Here is a 20,655-nt window from a genome sequence, read left to right as displayed (position 1 = left end):
ACTGAGAACATGATAAATATTCAGAGGAAAATTGCAACTTCTCTGTATTCCTTGTAAGATATTTAAGATGTCCATGTTATTTCTCTTGTGATTTGAAACCAGTGCTTGCTTTTGATCTCTTCAAGTCTCTTGTCAATCTGTCCTTCACCAGTCTGCATGTCACGTGATCAGAATACAGCTTTTGGCATCTAGGAGTAATGTGATGTGACTCAAGATACCTTGAGTAGTGCTTTATCACATTTCCTATTGTTTGCTATGCGGTTAACCAGTTTGCTGCTGGCAGTTATGAACTGCACTGGAAATAGTGGAAATTTGCAATGCAGTACCAAAGTTGCCTCTTGCTAGTGGTGAGCATGAAGGATTGACTGAAGAGATGACTGTCTTTATGGAAATGGTATTCCCAAATCGGTTGTTGGTGTAACAAGCATTTAGGGGTTGTGCCAACAACATCTCCCTTACGCTGCTGTGATTGAAGAATCACAGGGGAGGCTGCTGGACATAAGGATGGCAAATTGCATAAAGGCAGGATATGATGAATATTTGGCATTTATGTACATTCAGAAGTAGGAATCTTACTCCCTTCTAATGGCAGTGATAAGAACAGTGAGAATATTCCCTGCTAACCTTTTAAAGTTCATAATTTAGGAAGATAGTCTTAAACTCAATGTACAGAAAATACAGAGAGACAGATGTTCTAGATGATCTCAGTTAATTATATATGTACGTATAAACAGTTATCTGCTAGCAAGTTGGTACCAGCAATGAGTTTTGAGGACTGCATTGGTATTCTCTTGCCATAGCATACAAATCTTCATTGTGATCAGTGTTGCTCCAGAAAAAACGTTTTGGAGATATTCATTCATTTGGAGGGATTATTGTCTCTGATGTTTTCTGTTATCTGGGAATGCTACTGCCCACAGACCACACTGCAAGTAGCTGCTGGGAAAGAAAGCTTCCATCATAAATAAACAAATTATCCAGCATGAGTGGAGTAATGCCCTAATCTTTGGTGTTTTTAACATCTCTGAAGCCTAGAAAATGGAAACTTTTTTTGAGTAATTGTTTGGTTGCGTTCACTCTGGTATTTTTAAACGTGTACTTCGTGGTCTTACAACAGTAATGTAATTGGACAAGAAAAAGATGCTGGGAAGTATTCAGCTGTATAAGCAGAAATGGGGTAAATAAAATGGGAAGTGAAGAAAATAATTTTCTATGTAGTGCACATCAAAGCATACTGCCATGAGAATGATTCTTTCAGCTCATCTATTTGTTATGTAGAATTGTTCTGAATTTCCATAAAATTATCAACAGGTGGCAGTACAGCAATTCAGATTATTAGTTTAGAGGAAAAAAAAAAAATGTTTGAGTAGATGTTCTCTTTAAACTTTGTTCCTTTTACAATATATGTATCATCAGCACAAGTGAAAAGCAAGAACATTATAGGACAGACTTGCTTTGTTGCCCCTACCCGACAGCCATTGGGACTATATGCTTATGGGGGTGTTTAAAACAAACAAAACCTACTGAGAGAAAGAGTATAGCATGTCTATGCAGTACAAACTACTGTATTTGAGATGTTCTTAATCTGAAAGAAGGTTCCGACAGCAGTGTCAATGCACAGATATGTGGGTCAATATGGGCAAAATTGTGCCTAGACTTCTCAGCGGGATTAAATAGTTGAGTTATTCTAGTGTTAGTATGATTGTCTTTGGTTTTGGAGGCTCTTTTGTTCTCTATTGCAGAGCAGATGCCCATACAATGCGTAACGTAAATGTGTTCTCTGCTTGAGCAAATAGTTCTGAATGTACTGGAAGCCTCAAGTATTGTTTTAAAGCTGTGAGATCTCTTTCAGATTCTGTGATGCCTATGTCATTATAATTGGAGTTAAGAGACCGTGAATGAAATACGTTTTTAGGAAGATGAGATAGCCTTGCCACAGGACTTCAGGCTATTTGCTTTCCACAATGCAGTGCCAAGGTTCTTATTCACACACTGTTGGCTGCACGCGGGAGAGACACTTAGTACATTAGCTACTAATAATATTTCTGAAAAGATAAACGTATATATTTAATCTGTATTTATTTTTCAGTTTCCGTAGACTTTAAAAGCAAACATATATATAGATATAATATATATATGTATATATATTTAAAATATGGTAACAGCAAAAGGAGGCCCAGAGATAACATTGGTCCATTACTTGATGAGGTTGGTCACCTCACAAATAGGGACATAGGTAAAGCAGAGAAATTTAATGCCGCCTTTGCCTGTCTTCAACACTGATAATGGGCTGTGGGACCCCGGGTACCCTGAGTTGGAAAACCATGACTCTGGGAATGATAAATTCCCAGCCAACTCTGAACATGTGCAGGATTTGCTGCTCCAGCTGAATGCACGTAAGTGTCTGTGGGGCGTGATGGGATTCATCCCAGGCTACTGAAGAAACTGGCTAATGTTATCACAAGACTTCTCTCAGTTATTTTTCCATTGTTTTGGGAATCTGGAGAGGTCCCATTTGACTGGGACACATATTGCCCCAGTTTTCAAGAAGGGTATGAAAGAAGACCTTGGTAATTACAGGCCTGTCAGTCTCACTTCAGTGCCTGTTAAAATTATGGAGGTTATTCTGGAAGTTAATGAGAAACATTTGAAAGACTATTCAGTCGTTGGTCACAGCCAACATAGGTTCACAAGGCGAAAGTCCTATTTAATTAAGTTAATTTCCTTTTATGACAAGGTCACCCATCTTGTTGACCAAGGGAAACAAGTAGATGTGATCTTTTTGGATTTCAGCAAAGCTTTCAATACTGTTTTGTACAGTTTCCTTCTGGACAAAATATCTGACATATAGCTAGATAAAATCATCATATCACATGTGAACAATTGGCTGACAAATTAGGCTCAAAGGGTTATAGTAAATGGGGTTACATCAGGCTGGCAACCAGTCACTAGTGGGGTTCCCCAGGGCTCCACTTTGTGGCCTGTTCTCTTCAGTGTTTTTATAAATGATCTGAACACAGGACTTGAATGCATACCAACAAAGTTTGCAGATGATACTGAATTAGGAGGAGCTGTTGACTCCCTTATGAGTAGGGAGACCTTGAAGACTAGCTGTATGGTCAGTAAGTGCCAGATTCTGCACCTGGGACAGGACAATTCTAGATATACATATAGACTGGGGGATGAGAGGCTGGAGAGCAGCCCCGTGGAAAGGGTTCTGTGGGTCCTGCTTGACAGCAGGTTGAATATGAGTCAGCAGCATGCCCTGACAGCCAGGAGGGTCAGCCGTACCCTGGGGTGCACCAGGCTCAGCATCACCAGCTGGGTGAGGGTAGGGATTGTCCTGCCCTGCGCTGGGCGGTCTCACCTCCAGCACTGTGTGTGGTTTGGAGTAAAAAAACATAGGCATAAAACTATTAAAGAATGCCCAAAGGAGGGCTACAAAGATGGTGAAGGGTCTGGAGATCTGAAGATGTGTGAGGAGCGGCTGAGGTCCCTTGGTTTGTTCAGCCCAGAGCAGAGCAGGCTGAGGGGAGGCCTCATGGCGGCCTGCAGCTCCCTCACGAGGGGAGCGGAGGGGCAGGCGCTGAGCTCTGCTCTCTGGGGACAGCGACAGGACCCGAGGGAACGGCATGGAGCTGGGACAGGGGAGGGTCAGGCTGGGGGTTAGGGAAAGGGTCTGCACCCAGAGGGTGGTCGGGCACTGGCACAGGCTCCCCAGGGCAGTGGTCACGGCACCGAGCCTGCCAGAGTTCAAGAAGCATTTGGACAAGGCTCTCTGAAACGTGGTCTGATTTTTAGGTAGTCTTCTGTGGAGCCAGGGGTTGGACTTTGATGTGGACAATGATGTGGGTCCCTTCTGACTCAGGTTATTCAATGATTCTGTGAAATGTCTACTCCAAATGTTTTCTTTGTTATATTTTTTAATGTTATTATAGCTGTAGAAGAAAATACTGAGACATGTAAGTAAGAAATAAAAGAATTCTGTATGTTCAAAATTTCATGTTATACCTGGAAATAAAAGGGTATATGCATATTTGACTCAGATTTGACTTGTAGCTGACTTGGGGTGAATACCAGGATCTCTGACTCCCACTATTGTCTTGTGTGGAAAGATAGGAGCGATTGCTTGGATTAGACCCAATCCGATTGCTTTTTCCCTTTGAAGACTTCTACAGGGCGCTTTGGGCTTCAAATTCAGGTATCTGCCACCACCGAGTTGTTAAGGAGCCAGCAGGATGCATCTAGTTAATGCAGCACCTTGGGAGTCAGTTTGCTGGCTCTTTTGTGAGAGGAAAATATCTTCTGGGAGGAGCAGAACTGCCTGTCTTCAGGAGACGCATCATAGCAGCATTGTCCTGCATATCTACTTCTATCCTGGATCAGTTCAAATGTGAAGTTTTATGATGCTTTCTTTTCATGTTTGTTTTTGAAGGATTTTTTTCATGAATAAAAGAAGATCTGTCTTTGTTTTTGTTAGAGTTTTCTGCTTTAGTGTTGGATCCAAGTCCATTTCTGTTACATTTTAGGGGAAAAGCCTTTTTATAAAAGATGAACTATAGCTATCCTTATAAAGTGTAATAGCAGAAAATGCTCATTTTTTGAGAACTTCAACATATCAAATTGGAATGGGAAAGGAAGAATGTACATTTCAAAGCAAGAGAAAAGTTAGGGAGAAGAGAGAGAACAGTGAAAAACAGACTGGGTTACTTCTAGCGTTGTGTTTTGAGGTGTTTCACTTTTTAATCAGGCAAATGAGGTATTTGAATTGTGTAGACTCAAAACATGAAGTTACTGGATTTTTGTTCATGTCAGTCTAAGGAAATCTCAGTGAAGTGATTGAACGTGCTGTGAGTTTGCCTGAAGGACTTTATTAAGTCTGAAAAGGCAATGTTTAAAAAAGATTCTTAAATGAGAGATGAGCACAATTAAAAATAATAATAAAATAGCATCCCCTTCTTCACAATTGTATAGAACGGTTGCTCATTAATTTTAAATCAGTAAATTAATGTTTACTTTGTGTATTGAAAGCATGGATGTTCTGACAGTACTAAGTGTGCAATCAGAACTTGATGCAGTCAACAAAATTTAAGCTATATGGGCATATGCAGGCTTGTGTGTTGAACACCATGCTCCCCTGGAAGGTACCCTGTAGTGGTGGAGACTTCACTCCATATGTAATGGGTAATAAAAATGCCTTATCTTGTGGACTGCCACATACTCATTACTTTCGAGGGAAGAAAAACTTTGTATATCATGTCCTTGATCTGATCTGACAACATCTATGACAGAGTAGGCTAATGAAGTTCGCTGAGTGGTCTTATGAGTTATTGTGAGGGTAGGAATGGCTAGAAGCTCTTTTAAAAAACAAACAAACAAAAAGCAACAAAAAAGAGAAAATCATATTAGCTAAAATTATTTAATATCACAGGCATATAAATAAATCAGACCACATAGTCCTTAGTATGAACATTCCATTCACAAAATGCAATAAATAATTAAATTAAATGAGACAATTAGTATAAAAATAAAGCATCTTCTCAGGAAAAGTATATATTATACAGAGTTGTGTATACCATGCTAAAACACATATTGAAGTGCCTGCAAAGGACACTTATGACCAAAATCATAAATACATTGTTAAACCTCCCTGGGAGGTAATGAGCTTTTAGGACTTACTCTATGTACGCAGCTAAAGAAACATGGATCGTTTCTGTAAAGAGTGCAGTTAGTACAAAGAGAGTTCATCTTACAAGTAAAAATACATCAAGATTGTTACAGGTCAGAAATTGTGATAACCAGTCCTTCCGACATCGTGGGTTCCTCTTGGGGCATCTTCAGTTCCGCCAGAGACCAGTGTTGAACAAGATGATGTCTTGAAGACTGATCTGTCCTTCACTGATTTCACGTTTCTTATTTAGAATTCTAATAGCACACCCCTGAATAATACACGCAATCTTTCATAGCTTTGACAAATCAAAAAGTTAATACAAGGCCTCAACATCATGCAAGTCTAAGTGTACAGAGATTTCCAGAGCGATTGTGCTAATGCTTCGCAGAAGTGGCGTTAACTAAGATCAACAATGATAATGTTGTGATTAATTTTTACCAATACATATGTGGACTGGATTATCCAGTAAATATGGTTCTCTCCAACATCTTGGGACAATTAACTCTCTAAGTTACATTCGTTACAGCTTCTCACTATTTTTTTTTTCAGTCATATGAATAGCATTTTGATTAAGTTGTTCTGCGGGTATAAGAAATGGTCTTAGTTTACAAACGAGTTTAATAATTTAAAAAAACAAACACAAACCAAGCAACCTTTAACCACTTGGTGTGATAAGATTCAAGATTAAAAACAGTGGAGCAAGTCACTAAACAGAAATAGCTACATTACTTACTTCATTACATGCTGCCTTGTGTACAGAAACCCAACAATTGTTTCAGTGTAGGCAAGAGTAACTAATTAGCTTATGATATTCTGGTGAGGCAATTTTAAAGGCTTTTCTCTAATAAGTTGTCTGTCCCAGGTACAAATGCTGCTTCTCAGTGCTTTATAATGATTACTTATAAATACGTCACGTACAATGTTCGTGACAGGGCATGCTAATTCCATTTCACCTGCACAACAAGAATTCTAAAGGGCTTTTTTAGAATATTGGTTTGAATGCACATTGTGAATTACTGGGAAAAACATTTACAAATAAAAAATATATACTATATACTTGGTACAAAAATAAAGGTCCTTCCCTAAAATATTGGCCATGAAGTGAATGAGAAGTGCTATTTTATTTGTTGGCTTTCTAGCCAACAACAAAAAAAACATTCAACTATTCTCTCTCATATTTTCCTCAGTTTCTGATCCAAATCAGAAATTCAATTTTTTCCTAACTTTCTCTACTTCTCTAAATTCCATTGCAGTAACAGCAGCAGCTTTGCATATTGCTTACCAGTTGGTCATTAAGGGATGTTATGCATAATAAAGTCAGAGAAATAGAGATAAAAGGGTACAGGACACTATTTAAACTAAGTAGCTTAATTCCAAGTGTCAGTTCAGTTTTAGAATATTAATTTTCATGCCATAATGTGGAAATATTGAGATATGATAGAACATTACTCAGAAGAAAAACATTTTTTGGTTTTTGAAACAAAAATATAAAAGACAATCTGGATCAAAATTGTCATCAGCCAGAAACAAGGAGATGCAAGGCAAAAAAAGAATTCACTGTGGAAACTTTGTTCACTGTTGCCGTGAGGATCTTCCTTCCTCCTCTCGACATATGTTTTTGAAGAGATGCACATTTCAGGACAGTGAAAATGTAGAGGCAAAAAAAAAAGCTTTTTGTATTAGTTTTCCCTTAGGCTAACATTTGTAGGAATGGAAATGTTTTTATTAGTACCTCATTATTTTTGGAGGTAACTAAGCTTGCAATTTTCCGTCATAACACTCAATGTATTTTTCCAGTTTCCTCTCTATACCACATTTCTACTAAGTAACGAGAAAGTTTAATGAAAGGTTAATTTTTACTGGAAGTCTTTACACTCCCTTCCAAGAGCAGTTTCTTGTGGGGCTAATATCTCTTTGGGGGGTAAATGGAAGTCTCGAGGTACAGAATGATTGCAAGCAGAATATTGTTGTATATAATTAACGTACTAAGAAATAGTTTTAAGGGCCGTGATACTTGTTTTTATTTAAAAATAGTAATAATTCAATGCTATCTCTGGCCAAACTTCCGCAGAAACGTTCAAAATGCTGAAATGCAAACAGTGAAGTTTCCACATAACAAAAACTTGACAGTTTAAAAAAAAAAAGCAATTTAAAACCACTAAAATGAATCAAGAGTAAACAGAAAGAATAGTGTTATGGTGCATGAATATAAGTGTAAAATATTCTGAGAAAGAGCAATATGCTTTTGGGCTGCTTCACTCTGAATAATCATCAATTACTGTATTTGTTGGTTCTCTTACAGTGGCCAGTCATCCAGCCAGTCATGCCTCTGCTGCATTTAGCCTGTTAAATTGAAGGAGCCTAGGTGGAATTCCATCTCCAGAGATATGTTTTTCCACCCAAAATTCTGCATCCCCGCGTGGAGATTTTGACTTAACAAGTTGAAACCCATGGCAAATGTGCCATTAACTTCAACATGGAAACAGGTCAGACCCATATCATACTGTATAATCTGTAAATGTTTTTCCAGTAGTTCTGTGAGAGTTAAATGCAGGATATTTTTCTCTAGTTAGCTAAAATACAATCTATGAACTTACAAATAAGTTGTGTGTGTGGTATTGTTTTAAATAAGGAAATCAATCTAAGTAAGTACTTCGTGAGGCTTCAAAGCCTCTGATAATTTTTTGTTTTGTTTTCTTTAAAAAGTTTCAGACACTTCTGTATGATGTTCATTCGAGATGAATGCAAAAATAGAATAGCAGCCATCTCATGTATTTCTAGTTCAGTATAAGGTTATAGTTAAGTCCCCTATGTGAACCTATTTTTGTGAAATTACAATGTAATTTTCACTGTAAGGTGAGGCTCGGATCACTTTTAAAATAGCATCTGTCTTATGAATAGCCATCCAAATAAGCCTCCTTCATACTGGGGAGAAGCTTTCACTTACCACACACACAGAGCACAGCACAGTAGCAATGGAAAATATTTACATTTTTCACGTTGTCTTAAATAATATAGTGTCTGCCTTAAATAGTAGATTTTCTGTAGCCTTCAGGTCTCATGTGTCCTGCATTACTCCTTGAAAAACTGTGAAAACAACGCAACATTAGGAATAATGGAAAATACAGACATCGGTTCTTGTTTACAAAACATCAAAAACCAGAAGGAGTCAACTCTGATTGATTACCTTTTTCATCAACTTTGAGAAGCTCTTCAAAAACTCCTTGGGGGATTTTTTCTCGTAAGATTCACATGTAGACTCACACTGCTGAAATATAAAGAAATTCATGCCACTTCTAAAGAGCTCATCATAGTCATAAATAATATTTAAAGATTTCGTACTGATCAAGCAGTAATCTTTGTAATCAAAGCTTTTTACAAATGGAAGAACTGAGAGACAGGCTATTTCATAAAGGGAAAGAAAATAATAACTACACCTTTCATTCACATTTTTTGCAGTAATCCCAATCCTTTTGTCCTGCCCATCACATGGTTGCCATTATTAAAGTGCATAGACACAACTGACTGATAGGAACAGAGTGAATGTCTCTCTTGGAAGTGCAGAACAATGGATATTTTTAATTTCCGAAGTAATAAAAGACTGATCTGTTTTTCTAACATGCTTGGCTTTTACAATTTCACTGTTGTAGGTGGTATTTGTTACAGAAAGTAGGGAGCAATGGTCATGATTATGAGCATTGTCAGGAGATCCTACCTTTCCAGAGTCTTTGAGAATGGGTCTTTTCAAGATGTTAACTGTTTTGATGAACTTAGAGTTTACTTGGCTGTTCTTTGGCTGTAATTTCAGTGTGCCATTCTGGAAGCAGGTCACAGCTGTGAACAGGCATTCGTCCTATGGGCAAGAACACAAGGAATAATTTTTAAATGAATGTTGCAGCATTTTTTCCACGTGTTAGGTTGTGATTTATGCTCAAATTTAATTATGCAAGGTATTCATTGAGAAGATTGAACGGTCCTTTAATTGTTTTAAGTTACTTTTAGAAGTATAAGAGATCATTAACCTTTATCTGCCTGTTCTTTGATAATTGCTTAAGTATTTCCTCATCATATAAATGCCTAAAATCTCCCTTTGGATTTTGATCATTACATTAACTAAAAGAAAATGCTACTAAAGAGTAGATCCCATTATATGCAGCAGATTTTCACAAGCACAGGCATGAATATTTTCTTTTAAAAATATTCCTAATCTCTCTCAGGGCTGTTCCTCAATAGTACACCTGAGAATATACTTCTTTTTTCCTATTTTTGTGCCATTTCTCATATTATCTACTTACTAATTAGAACTGACATAGACCTGCATGATTTAAAATGCTACTTAAATATTCTCCCTTGATAACATGGCACATGGAAGCGCTGAAGTTAGTAATTTTACTTAAGAGAAAAGAGAGAGTGAGGATGAGAGATAGGATAAGGAGCCAGGCTCCGAGCTCAAATTGTCTTGCCAAATTGCAGGAAGTTCAGAGCCACGTTAAACCTGAGTCAAGGCCAGTGAGCATCATCTCTGTCTAACTTGAAAAAGAAGCCATCACTTGGTATGCTGTATGATGGTGGTGTAATTCTTTTGTTGCTGCTAATTATCTGGAATTAGAGCAACTGCCTTTTTCCTTTCATGCTGCAGTTACGTATTAATTTTTATTATGCTAACAGACTACAAGCTTTCCAGAATTTCCTTTCCTGTGCAGTGGCTGTCTTCCTTGCTGGGCACGCAACTGTGGAAAATACCACCAAAACCAACCTATTGTCAATATAGAAAGAAAAGCAGTGTTTACTGAAGCCAATTTCTAACATGTTTTCCATTTTCCAAAGAAAGAAACATTTAGAAATGCTGATTATGCATGTTAGAAAGGCTCCAAAGACATCATCTTTGTTTTGCATACCAACTACCAAAGCTGAATCTCGTCTGGTTTATTAGATGCCACAGCAGTTCGCTGCTTGTGCAAGGACAAGGCAACCTCCGTTTATGTTGCCTATAGCAAATGTTAATAGCAACATCTTATATTGGTTAGATACATTTTATTTTTATTAAAAACCACACATTTATGTTTGTTTCAGGTTTCTTACCGTAACCAGACTTGCTTACTGGAAAAAAAAAACACTCTTTTTAAAAGAGATCGATTTTCCAGCTGAAACTGAAAACATTTTGTGCCTCATCCGTGATGAGCTGAGAAACCAGCATTTCTCATATATGCTGCTTTTTTTTCTCTTTTGCTGAGTTAACAGTTAACTGTAAGCAGGCCGACAGTCAGAGGGCCACAAGGACTGCATTTTGTTTGTCTTGCAATGGATTAAGCACTTTGATGAAGAGGCATTCAAAATGTGGGCTGCTGGTGATGTCTGAGGGGCGCTAGGTAAACGTGCAAAGTAAGTGTCAGGGAGAATTTGCAGAAATGCTCTGCGCGAGACTCTTAATTGTACAGATTACCCTGAAAAGCCTGTACTTCCTGAACTAGCAACCAGCGGGGTTAGATGCTGATGTGATGTAAGTGAGCATTGTGCCATTGGCTTCAGCTGCAAGAGCTGTCACCAGCAGCAGATCGTATTCTCCCTCCTGTCTTGAACCAGTTCAGTCTCAAGACTACTTTCTCAACCTCAGCGTGTTTTCTCCTGAGTTGACGTCCCCTATTGTTTTATTCTTACCTCCTAATGTATTTTTTTTTAATAATTTCACACTTGAGTGTACAGGGAAATGGTGTGGGTTTGAAGTGGGGCTAACAGTCCACACACAGGAAGCTCAAGGAAGTCAAAACCAATAGTGATAAATCACTAAATTTTGGATATTATAAAAGGTAGTCTTCTTCGTTCATATTCAAGGTTAAATTCAAATCTGGCATAAGCAGCTTGTCATATAAATAATATTTTGATATTTGAAATACAGTTACATGAAAGACTTCTTGTTAAATCCAGTTTCGTATATTCAGGTATAAATTTACCCAGTTACCTAGTTATGAGTGCAACTTTGGCACGCTGCAATTCATAGATAAGCATTTGGACAACTCAGTAAATGCAAATTTCACCACGCAGGATGAAAACCTTATTAATATGATTGCTGGTAATTCCTACTGTTAGCTTTTCATCAGAGATCAAACCTCTGTCACACTGAGTACCTTCTAAATACCTGAATTCGTTATCTCCTATATTTTATGATGGAGGTACTCAGGACCTCCCAGAGGCAGCCTGTAAAGCCCTAAGCTGCAAATGAACTGTTGTCTTCCTTCCTGAGGTGACCATGTTTTTTGAGAGAGAGAAAAAAAAAACACTGATGAAGCGATTAGTCACTGGCTCTATTTGCTTGTTTCGGAGGTAGTAGCAAACTCTGCAGTAAAATGACAGCTAATCATCTGATTCTTTTCATTTTGACACTACAAGTTAGAAAGAGTATTAATGAAAAAAACAGCAATTAGCTAGGGTGCATTACATTTTTGCATTGCAGTTGTTTCTAGCAATGAGTTGTTTCTAGCAATCTTTTTGGTCATGCTTCTCTATGCTTTTGGCAAGTAAAAAACGCGCCCAACTGTAAACCCTAGGACGAGGCTAATGAAACCTGTGTGAAATGAGGTGAGTTTTTTTTCCTTTCTTCTTGTTAGTATTTTGCAAGAAAGTTTAAAGCCCTGCGTAAATAGCTTTATACTCTGCAAGTTGTTTTTTTAATAACTACACGTAGTGAATACTTTTATATGCCAATCAAAATTGCTTGCTTTCTGAAATAGTTGTCAGTGCCCAAAACCAAACATAATGGGTAAATTTAAGACAGCAGATAACAGGAGAAGTATTACATTATATCAGCTGTGGCTAGTTTTGGACCTTCGTTGTGTGTTTGGGATTACCAAAAGAAGGTAGAATGCATTTAGTTTCTAAGCTAATATGTTACTGGTTTTAGTATTTAATGTTGGTGTAAATCCCGTATCCTGCCACTGTTAGGCATAAACACACTTTCTATGAGTCTAATGTAACTTACCAAGAAGTTCCTAACCTTGGGTTACACCAAATATCACCATTAAAAAATGTCTAAGTAAATAATGTGTACAAAAAGGGATCTACAGAGACCTGTAGTTGTTCTTTTAACTAGTCATAATGTAAAGAGAATACTTGCAGAATGCACTTTTTTCTCCTGTTCTACGTGATAGCACAACCCTTGCCCACAAGCAGTCTCACAGCAACCAGTGGGACTACATGCAAGGAAGCACTATGTAATACGGTCTTACGGTGGGAGGGAAAGGGGGCTCCCTTTAGGCTCCATGCAGCGATAATACTAGTGTGGTTGGAGCTCATGGTAGCTGGAGGCGCTTCCTCTCCCCAAAACTGCGTCCCCAAGAGCATTGCTAGTCATGTAGGTCTTGTACGAATCCCCTACTCTTAGCGTTGAATAAAAGGAATATGTACAAATTGGAATCTGTGGGTGTGCTAGAATACACACAGAGTAGTAACCTACTAATTAAGATTGCATAATATAAACACTTCTGACATTAAAAACCCAGGAATGAGAAACTTTTATCAAAGCATTTTCAAACTAGCTTGCATTAAGAGTTCTAGGTCAGAGATACAAAAAAGAAGACATCTGCCATTTGTCAGTGGAATTAACCAATACAAAATAAATTTGATATAATTAAAAGGAAATGTTAAAGCAGTCTCACCACAGGGTTTTCTGGTGTATGCAGGAATTCAACATCCTACAATAAAAACAAATCTAAGTTAGAAAAGTTTAACATTGCAGTAATATCCCTCAAAAATTACATTCTAAGCAATATCTAATGCTTGAAAATAAGTTCAGTATTAGGACAAATACTTTTCTTACCTTATCTTTCACTACCTCTTCTAACTGACCAATTGTCTTTACAAGCTGTTTGTATTTCATTGCTTTTTGTGGAGTTGCAGTCAGAACCATACTGGAACAGAAGAAGAGCACACAGAAAATAATCATCCTCTCCATACTGATGAGTTTTGTTTTAAAATGCGTTAGGAGCAAAGTTGTGCTATCCAAGATGAATGCTTGAGCTATGCTCAGGTATGCTGCATGGCTACCTATATATTGCTCCTTGCTGGAGATGTAAAACCCACCCATTTCAGTTTGGAAAGCTTTGTAGAATGGATTAATGAGTAACCTTTTTTTCTTTTCCACTGGCTAGGTGTATGTATGTGAGCTTGTGCGTAGGGGGCAGGGATTGATGGAGTGAATGAAAATGTGCCCCATCTGCACATTGGACAGGAAAAAAAGAGAAAAGGGTGAATTCCCATTTTCGCTTTGAGTCAAGAAATGAACGTAGTAAAAAGTAGGTACTTAGAAACCACAGACCCAGGTAAACAAAGATTCTGCATTTTTTTCCTGCTTCTTGCAGCAATGAACCTCTCCAATCCAACTGAAGCTCCATTTCATGCTGATGAAATATGGCAGGACTTCTTTTAACAATTTTAATGTATTTTTCCTACTTTATAGCTCCAAAGGATGTGTAGCTTGTTCCCCTGATGTCTGTGAACTGCCACTTTTACATTTGTGCTTGGTTTCTGTGACAGCTGTGAGTAAAAGCTCGTTTTAGCATTCAAGCGAGCTGAATTGCACTTTATATTTACTTCAATCTAATTCCAGATATTATAATAGCATTTTAGAGAGTATGTCCATTGGGGTGTGAAAAGCATTTGCAGGAGTCTGAGCTCAAGGAGATGCATTGCCATGGGAGAGGTAAATCCCCATACCATGTCCATTCCCCAGATGGAAATGATACTGGAGGATCAGGGGCTAAATCCCGGTGAGTCCCTCAGGACGTTACCATTCTGTGGCTGTCAGTAGACCAGTGGTTATGGCAGCTAAATGTTCAGTTAAGTTTGCCACAGTTAGGCTTGAGGTTAGTTTTGCAACTTTATGCAACCCTTTCAATGTAGATATGACAGTGAGACCAGAGAACTCTTTTGAGAATGTAGAAGTGCATTTGTTTGGTGTGAAATCCATTAAAAATATATACTTCACAAAATTTAAAGCCAGAATAAAACCATCAGAATGATCTAAGAAATAAGGCATACTCCTGTGATTTCCTTCAAAATTAATTCCTATTGTAATTAAGTACATAGGCTGCTTTTGAGGAAATAGTTTTGAGATTATTACTTGAAAGATGATGCACTAATGACAGCATTTTTTTCCAACAAATGCTGGTAAGGAATGCTCTCTTATGGGGACTTCCACAGATGCCTCCTTCCTCAATGAGTTCCATGAAAGTTAAAGGTATTTGAAGGTACTCTTCTCAAATGTGCTCTTATGTATTTATTTAATTTAATTTTTTAGATCAGTTTCCTCCAGCCCAAGCCCAATTTTTGTCACTCTCACTGAGCTGCACTGTTCTCAGAAGGGCTCCGTGTGGGCACTAGGGACTTACTGTTCTGCCACCTCTAGGAATCAGATGATTTCAAAATCACTGTTCCTAATATTTCATCACAAGGAGGAAAAATGACTTTAAGTGGCTGTTACGTATTATCACTAATAAATGGTTGTAAACACTGTGGTATGACCACTGAAAGGTTTGTATATAGAGCTAGTAGAAGGCAGATAGAGTCACCTGGACACCTTCACTATGGTGAATAAAAAGGTGCTTAAGTGTCCTAAATCTTGGGCTCTGAAAGTCCAGAGATTCCATGTGGCTGTGGCGATGCCTTACAAAATCTACAGTGTATGGACTTCAATTTAATGTTGTCTTTAGCTAGAATGCTAGTGTAATAAGCTAGCATTGTGTAAAATGCTTCTGTGTTTACCTGTCTGGTGAATCTGGGCAGTCAAGTGGGATGACTTATTTCTGGCTGTTCATGTCAAAATGATCATTTCAGCTGGTGAGAGATTTATCTGGCATACTCAGGTGAGTTTGTCTTCTGTATATGTATGTTTATTCACTGTACACTGTTTCTGTGCTTAAGCCATTTATAATCTTTAAGAAACTGGATAGCTTAAAGGAATAATTCTTATAGGTGTGTATGTGTCTACACAAATGCACTCACGCTCTCAAGTATGCATGCACAAAATCTCTCCTGGTGAAAGGGATAGCTGATCACACCTGATAGAACAGAAATCCTGAAGAATGAGAACAGAAACAAGAAAGAAGAAAAATTTTCTTCCATCACAGTCTAAATTTTAATTTCTTGAAGGAAAGGTAGTGCAATCATTTTTTGCATGTCACTTTTGAGGGACGTACTTTGAAATCATTTTAGATAAGCAGCCCAGCTGGACTGTGAAGTGGGGGGTGTCTCAGGTTTTATTCCAGAGTTGCGTTAGTTTATAGCTAAGGTTCATTAATGGAAATCAGCAGCAATAAAGACATTTTGTTTGATAAACCATGAATTTGTCTCCCTTTTCCCCATCTTATTCATGTGAAGCATTGTAGGGTAAGGTGTTTTTTAAGGTGTAAAGCTGCTTTTTTAAGCACCTTTTTTAAGGTGTAAAGCTGCTGAGGGCATGGAGCGATGACTTCTGATAGTAGTGTTTTTACAAGAAGGTTCTACTTCAGTCTGCTCCTCTTTACCATAACTGAACCTTCATCATCATTTGTAGGTTATCAAGATGCATTGTATTCTCAGTCCAGTTTTTGTCTATGCCATTAGAAGTGTTAATAGTAAAGGAGCAGGCTGGTGGTAATGCATGCTGCTGCTTTTTGTTGTCAGGAGTTCAACTTTGAATTCTTTTGAGGAGTTCCTTTGAACCCAGCTACTGTAGGTGATAGTGTTAGCCCTGGCTACTTTTATTTTATGCAGCTGTATGTGACTGATAGGTTGGACACTTTCCATTTGGATGTGGGATTGCCTCTGTTAGCCATATCCTCATTAGATGGTTGGCAATTACTCATGCAGAGATGCTACTGCAGAGAGTCGGCATTGACGAGGCAACTTCAGGACCACTCACAAACTTTGGTTAGCGCTCTCCTTATATTTTCAGAAATGCAGGACTTGAAGGGACAACATTGAGGGCATCAGCTCCTGTCCCCTGCCATGACAATGTATCATAATTATTTAACAGTTGTGTTTACCTCTGTGGCTGGTGTGTAATTTCTCTGTATTTAGCTCAGGAGCTTTCTTGTTTCCAGCCTAAATGCATTGACTGTTCGTTTGGCCTCTTCTGTTCTTATGCAGATGTTGTTCTTCAACCTAAGTCATTTTCTCCCCTGCCCGATGCTTCCTCATTTGCTTAGCTTAGAGAGAGCAGTCATACTTTCTTTGACCCTGAGCTAGACAAAACAAGGTCGGTTAGCGTACCTTTCCCCAGTCATCCCATCAGTTCTGCCCTGCACACCGCCAGTTCATCTTTCTTCACTGAAATGGTAGATGTTATTCTGGATGAGGTCCCAACATCTCATTGTGCAGTAGCTATAATGTTTTATCATACCAGCTAGAAATGCTTCACCTACTATGGACTAATGTTGTGTTTTTGTTGGTCCTTGGTGGTTTGCTGGACAAGAGTAATGCACAGATGCATTCTGGATATTGCTGTATCTCTGGGAGTCATTTCCAGATACTGGCCCTGACCTTTACAGTCACGTTTACCAAGATCCTACAGCTCTATAGTAGAATCATACCTGTGTAGCTAACAGCCATTTTAATTTTCATCTTTCATGTTTTCCCAAAATTGTAATAATTAGGGATCTAATGCAGTGATCAGGTCTTAAAATACCGCTGTTTCTGGAGATACAATATGAATAACAAAAACAATGAGATAATTGTGAGGCTTAGCATTTTTGTAGCCTGGATGGTCCTGAGATGCTGTTGCTTTAGGAAAGACAGAAGTTATAATGGTAGACGAAATCAGATTTAAATTCGCTGAACCAAGCTCAAGTGTGATGAGAACTGTTACAAAATTCTCTCTTTGTTTTGAGGAGATTGTATCATTGCAAGGTTCTCCTTTTAGCAAAGCTATGTTGTTGGGCAGTGGCTATCCCTTCACATTTAGGTTTACTTAATGGTTTGCAAACTAAGGGAGAACCCTGCTGATGGCTGGCAGGTTGTGTGTGCTGTTTTTGTATGGTACTGCACCGTAAAAGGCACTTTATGGTATTAGAGATGAAATTTTTTTATGTGAAAGGTAGATGGTGGTGAAGATGACTGCATATTTTACAGTGAAACCTTCCGTGTGAAGGAATGTCTGTACCACAACACCAGAGGCAGTTTGTGCAGCAGGCAGTAAGTGAAGCTTTATCACTTTCTACCCAGAAGCGTCACAGAAATACGGCAGACCTCATTCATTTACTGGTTCAGCAGGATAATCCGTGGGTTTGTTGGAGATATACTGGTGAGATGGCTCTATCTGAAATAATGCTCAATTAAATCCATTATATGGTAAATCAGTTATAAAGCTGGTGGAGCCATTAGAATGGGAAGCTAAACAACAGGTATTTGGTAATGTGGTAGCAGGTGCTTGCATATCATTTCCCTAAAACCATATAGTCTTCTGTTTTGTGTTAGAGGCTGTAAAGGCACAATAATTGCTTGAAGAAAGGCACACTGACAGAGAAAGTGAAATATAAGGACAAAGAACTTCCTTTATGTCTAGGCAGTGGAGAAAACTCCTTGATATCCCTCTTATCAGATAAGAGCAAGCAACATGCTTTGTGTATACGTCACTTCTCTTTTGTGGCTTAGGAACATGCTGAGTCAAATAATGACACTCTCTCTCACACCATCGCTTGCCTGGCCCTGGAGGGCTGGCTGCAGAGTGGAAATCTCCCATCCCTGGCCCACGAGGCTGTCTTCCTCTTTCCTCTTTGCGACATTGCCACTCCACACCTAAGTGCTGAATGAAAGCCCGGTTCCCCCCACCCACATTTTCCTTTACAGTGTAGCTGAATGGAGGCTTTTCCCATAGCTTAGTCATTGCTATGGCTCAGCCAAAAAAGAAGCCTGTAACTCACAGGGCTGCTTTCAAAGAATTTTTGTAACTTATGTATGTGGCATTTCATGTAGATACTGTCTGCGACATGGGAGGAATGTAGGGGAGAGAGTTATGCTGGAAAATGAGAGACTTGGAAGAGGACCTCTGTATATCAGATTAAGGAAAACTATTTTTCAAAATATTTGTGACAGCTCTGCAAGTCCATTTTGCCATCTCTAAATCTTATTTTCTTATTTGTAGCTTTTGTATAATTCTTCCATCTTAGCCTTGCTTAGAAAAGAGGAAATCAAACCACAAAAAGCAGGGAAAAAATATTACTAACTCCAATTTTTATTTACTATAAAAATCAGAATAATTACAACTCTGAATGTGGTGCATAGACACAGAAAAATTAACAGACTACATGTAGCACTATAAAACCACTGAGATTCTCCATAATGCTTCTCCACAGTTATGTTATAAGCAATTTCTAATCCATATAGAGGTGGGCCTAACACTGGCTAATAAAAGGTCCCATGCAGCAGATGAAGGAATTAGAGGAATAAACAACAGCTGTTACAGGAGATTGTGGGTTTCTGTCCTGAAAGAATGTGTTGAACGTGAAAGGAATGCCAAGCAAGAGCTTTTATTATGGAAGATTCTTATATCATGGAAGGATGATTACATTGAGCTGAGTGTTCAAGACAATTTCTAGTTGCTGGAAAGCAAGGAAAGGAGTACAACAAGCACTCGCCTGGCTGGGTTATAAAGTAAAATCGTAGAGTACATCATTGACAAGTCAAATTAAAGTATCTGTATTGTATTCCATCTCTTCCGTGCTTATGAACACTAAAAGAACAGAATCACTCTCTTATTCTCCTGTTTGTGATGAGAAATACAGTAAAACTTCCATTGCCATACTTGCCCAACCAGATAAAACTCAGGAGCAAGAAATTCCCCAAATGCATGGAATGTCTTCCACGCGAGGACTAAATATGAGACTCTACTAGCCCCAGCACTAGTGCCTTTGAACTAATAAAAGAAGATGGACAACTGGAGCACAACTAGTTTGCAATCCTGAAGCCAAAAAAAAAATCATATCTGTCCCATTCATTTTTCAAAGCCAAAGGCCATTGAGAAGATAAAAATATAACCTCCTATATAGTACAGAGAAATCACTGGACGGATTTCTGCTGTCTGCAGAGAACTTCTGTGAGCGCCAGGGAAGCCCCCTATCAGCAGTTTGTGGTGGGAGCTGTGAGCTGGTACCTATGTACTGTGGGCATGCCTGCATTCAGCCTCTAGCTATTTCCAGATTTAAAAATCATTATTTTACACTTCTGGTTGCAAACATCACCAACATTAACATTATAATCTGTGGTTCTCGATTGCAGTTAAGGCTGAGATACAGTGCCACGTAACAGAAAAGAGGCAGTGTAAGAATGAAAGAGACTTGGTGGATGGAAAGTAGAACCAGCTTTCAAGAACAGGCAAAATCTTTCTGAATATAGCACAGCCCTGCTCAGGGTTTTATCTAGGCTTTGGAAACTGGTTCAGCTAGTGAAGATGCTAGAGAAATGCAAAGCTGTTTGCAAATGTTCCTATACTGCCTCGTTTGCTTTGTACAAGGCTTTATTGTCTTAGTTCTCCCTTGTTCAGCAAAAGTGGGTGACTGACTATAAAGCAGAACAATTTAACGTTAACAGTAAATGTGTATATGTTAAATACCAGGTGCATCCTGCTCCTAGGTCAGCCCAATGATGATTGTTATGCACATAATCTTCTTGATGTATTTGCAGCCGTATCAACTAACAATGACAAGCTGTATCGAGAAGACACCCTGTTGTCGTCCAGAGCCCGAGACAAGCCTGGGCCAGCTATGCACAGAACGAGATATTGAGAAGAACTGTCCTTTGGTGGTCACACGCTTGCAAGTCTTCCTTTTAATGTTGGAGCAGCCTCCCAGCTGCTGGGTCACACCTTTCTCTGCATGTAGGATGGAAGGAGCCTTGCTGGGTCACTGAGTCTAGTCTTCTGCCAGTGCAGGCATCCACGTCATATAGTCCTTTCACATCTCAGCTAAAAACTCCTGCATGGGGCATTATCACTTCAATCTTTGTAACGATAAGAG

General features: G+C 38.6%; 1 protein-coding gene across 2 annotated transcripts; it reads right to left on the bottom strand.

The window, feature by feature from the left end:
* Nucleotides 1-8,150: 8,150 nt before the first annotated feature.
* IL21 (interleukin 21) lies at nucleotides 8,151-20,311 on the bottom strand. Of its 2 annotated transcripts, XM_080590549.1 has the most exons (4): nucleotides 13,485-20,311; nucleotides 13,324-13,359; nucleotides 9,387-9,524; nucleotides 8,151-8,939 (listed from the first exon to the last, which is right to left on the bottom strand). In XM_080590549.1, the coding sequence occupies exons 1-4, from the start codon at nucleotides 13,749-13,751 to the stop codon at nucleotides 8,841-8,843; spliced, it is 540 nt and encodes a 179-aa protein (XP_080446675.1). In that variant the 5' UTR covers nucleotides 13,752-20,311; the 3' UTR covers nucleotides 8,151-8,840. The 2 variants fall into 2 exon arrangements, with proteins under 2 accessions (XP_080446675.1, XP_080446674.1); XM_080590548.1 differs by lacking the exon at nucleotides 8,151-8,939 and having other exon boundaries at nucleotides 8,956-9,524.
* Nucleotides 20,312-20,655: the final 344 nt, after the last annotated feature.

This window comes from Anser brachyrhynchus, assembly GCF_964034855.1.
Source record: "Anser brachyrhynchus genome assembly, chromosome: 4".
NCBI classification, from domain to species: domain Eukaryota; kingdom Metazoa; phylum Chordata; class Aves; order Anseriformes; family Anatidae; genus Anser; species Anser brachyrhynchus.
Note: the sequence above shows the minus strand (reverse complement) of the source record. Positions and strands in the feature narration are given on the sequence as shown.

Coding starts and splice junctions, on each gene's coding strand:
- IL21 (XM_080590548.1), bottom strand. CDS start 13,751: ATGGGTGGGTTTTACATCTCCAGCAAGGAGCAATATATAGGTAGCCAT. Junction 13,360..13,484: donor AAGAGGTAGTGAAAGATAAG/GTAAGAAAAGTA, acceptor TTTTTATTGTAG/GATGTTGAATTCCTGCATAC. Junction 9,525..13,323: donor ATACACCAGAAAACCCTGTG/GTGAGACTGCTT, acceptor TCTTGCCCATAG/GACGAATGCCTGTTCACAGC.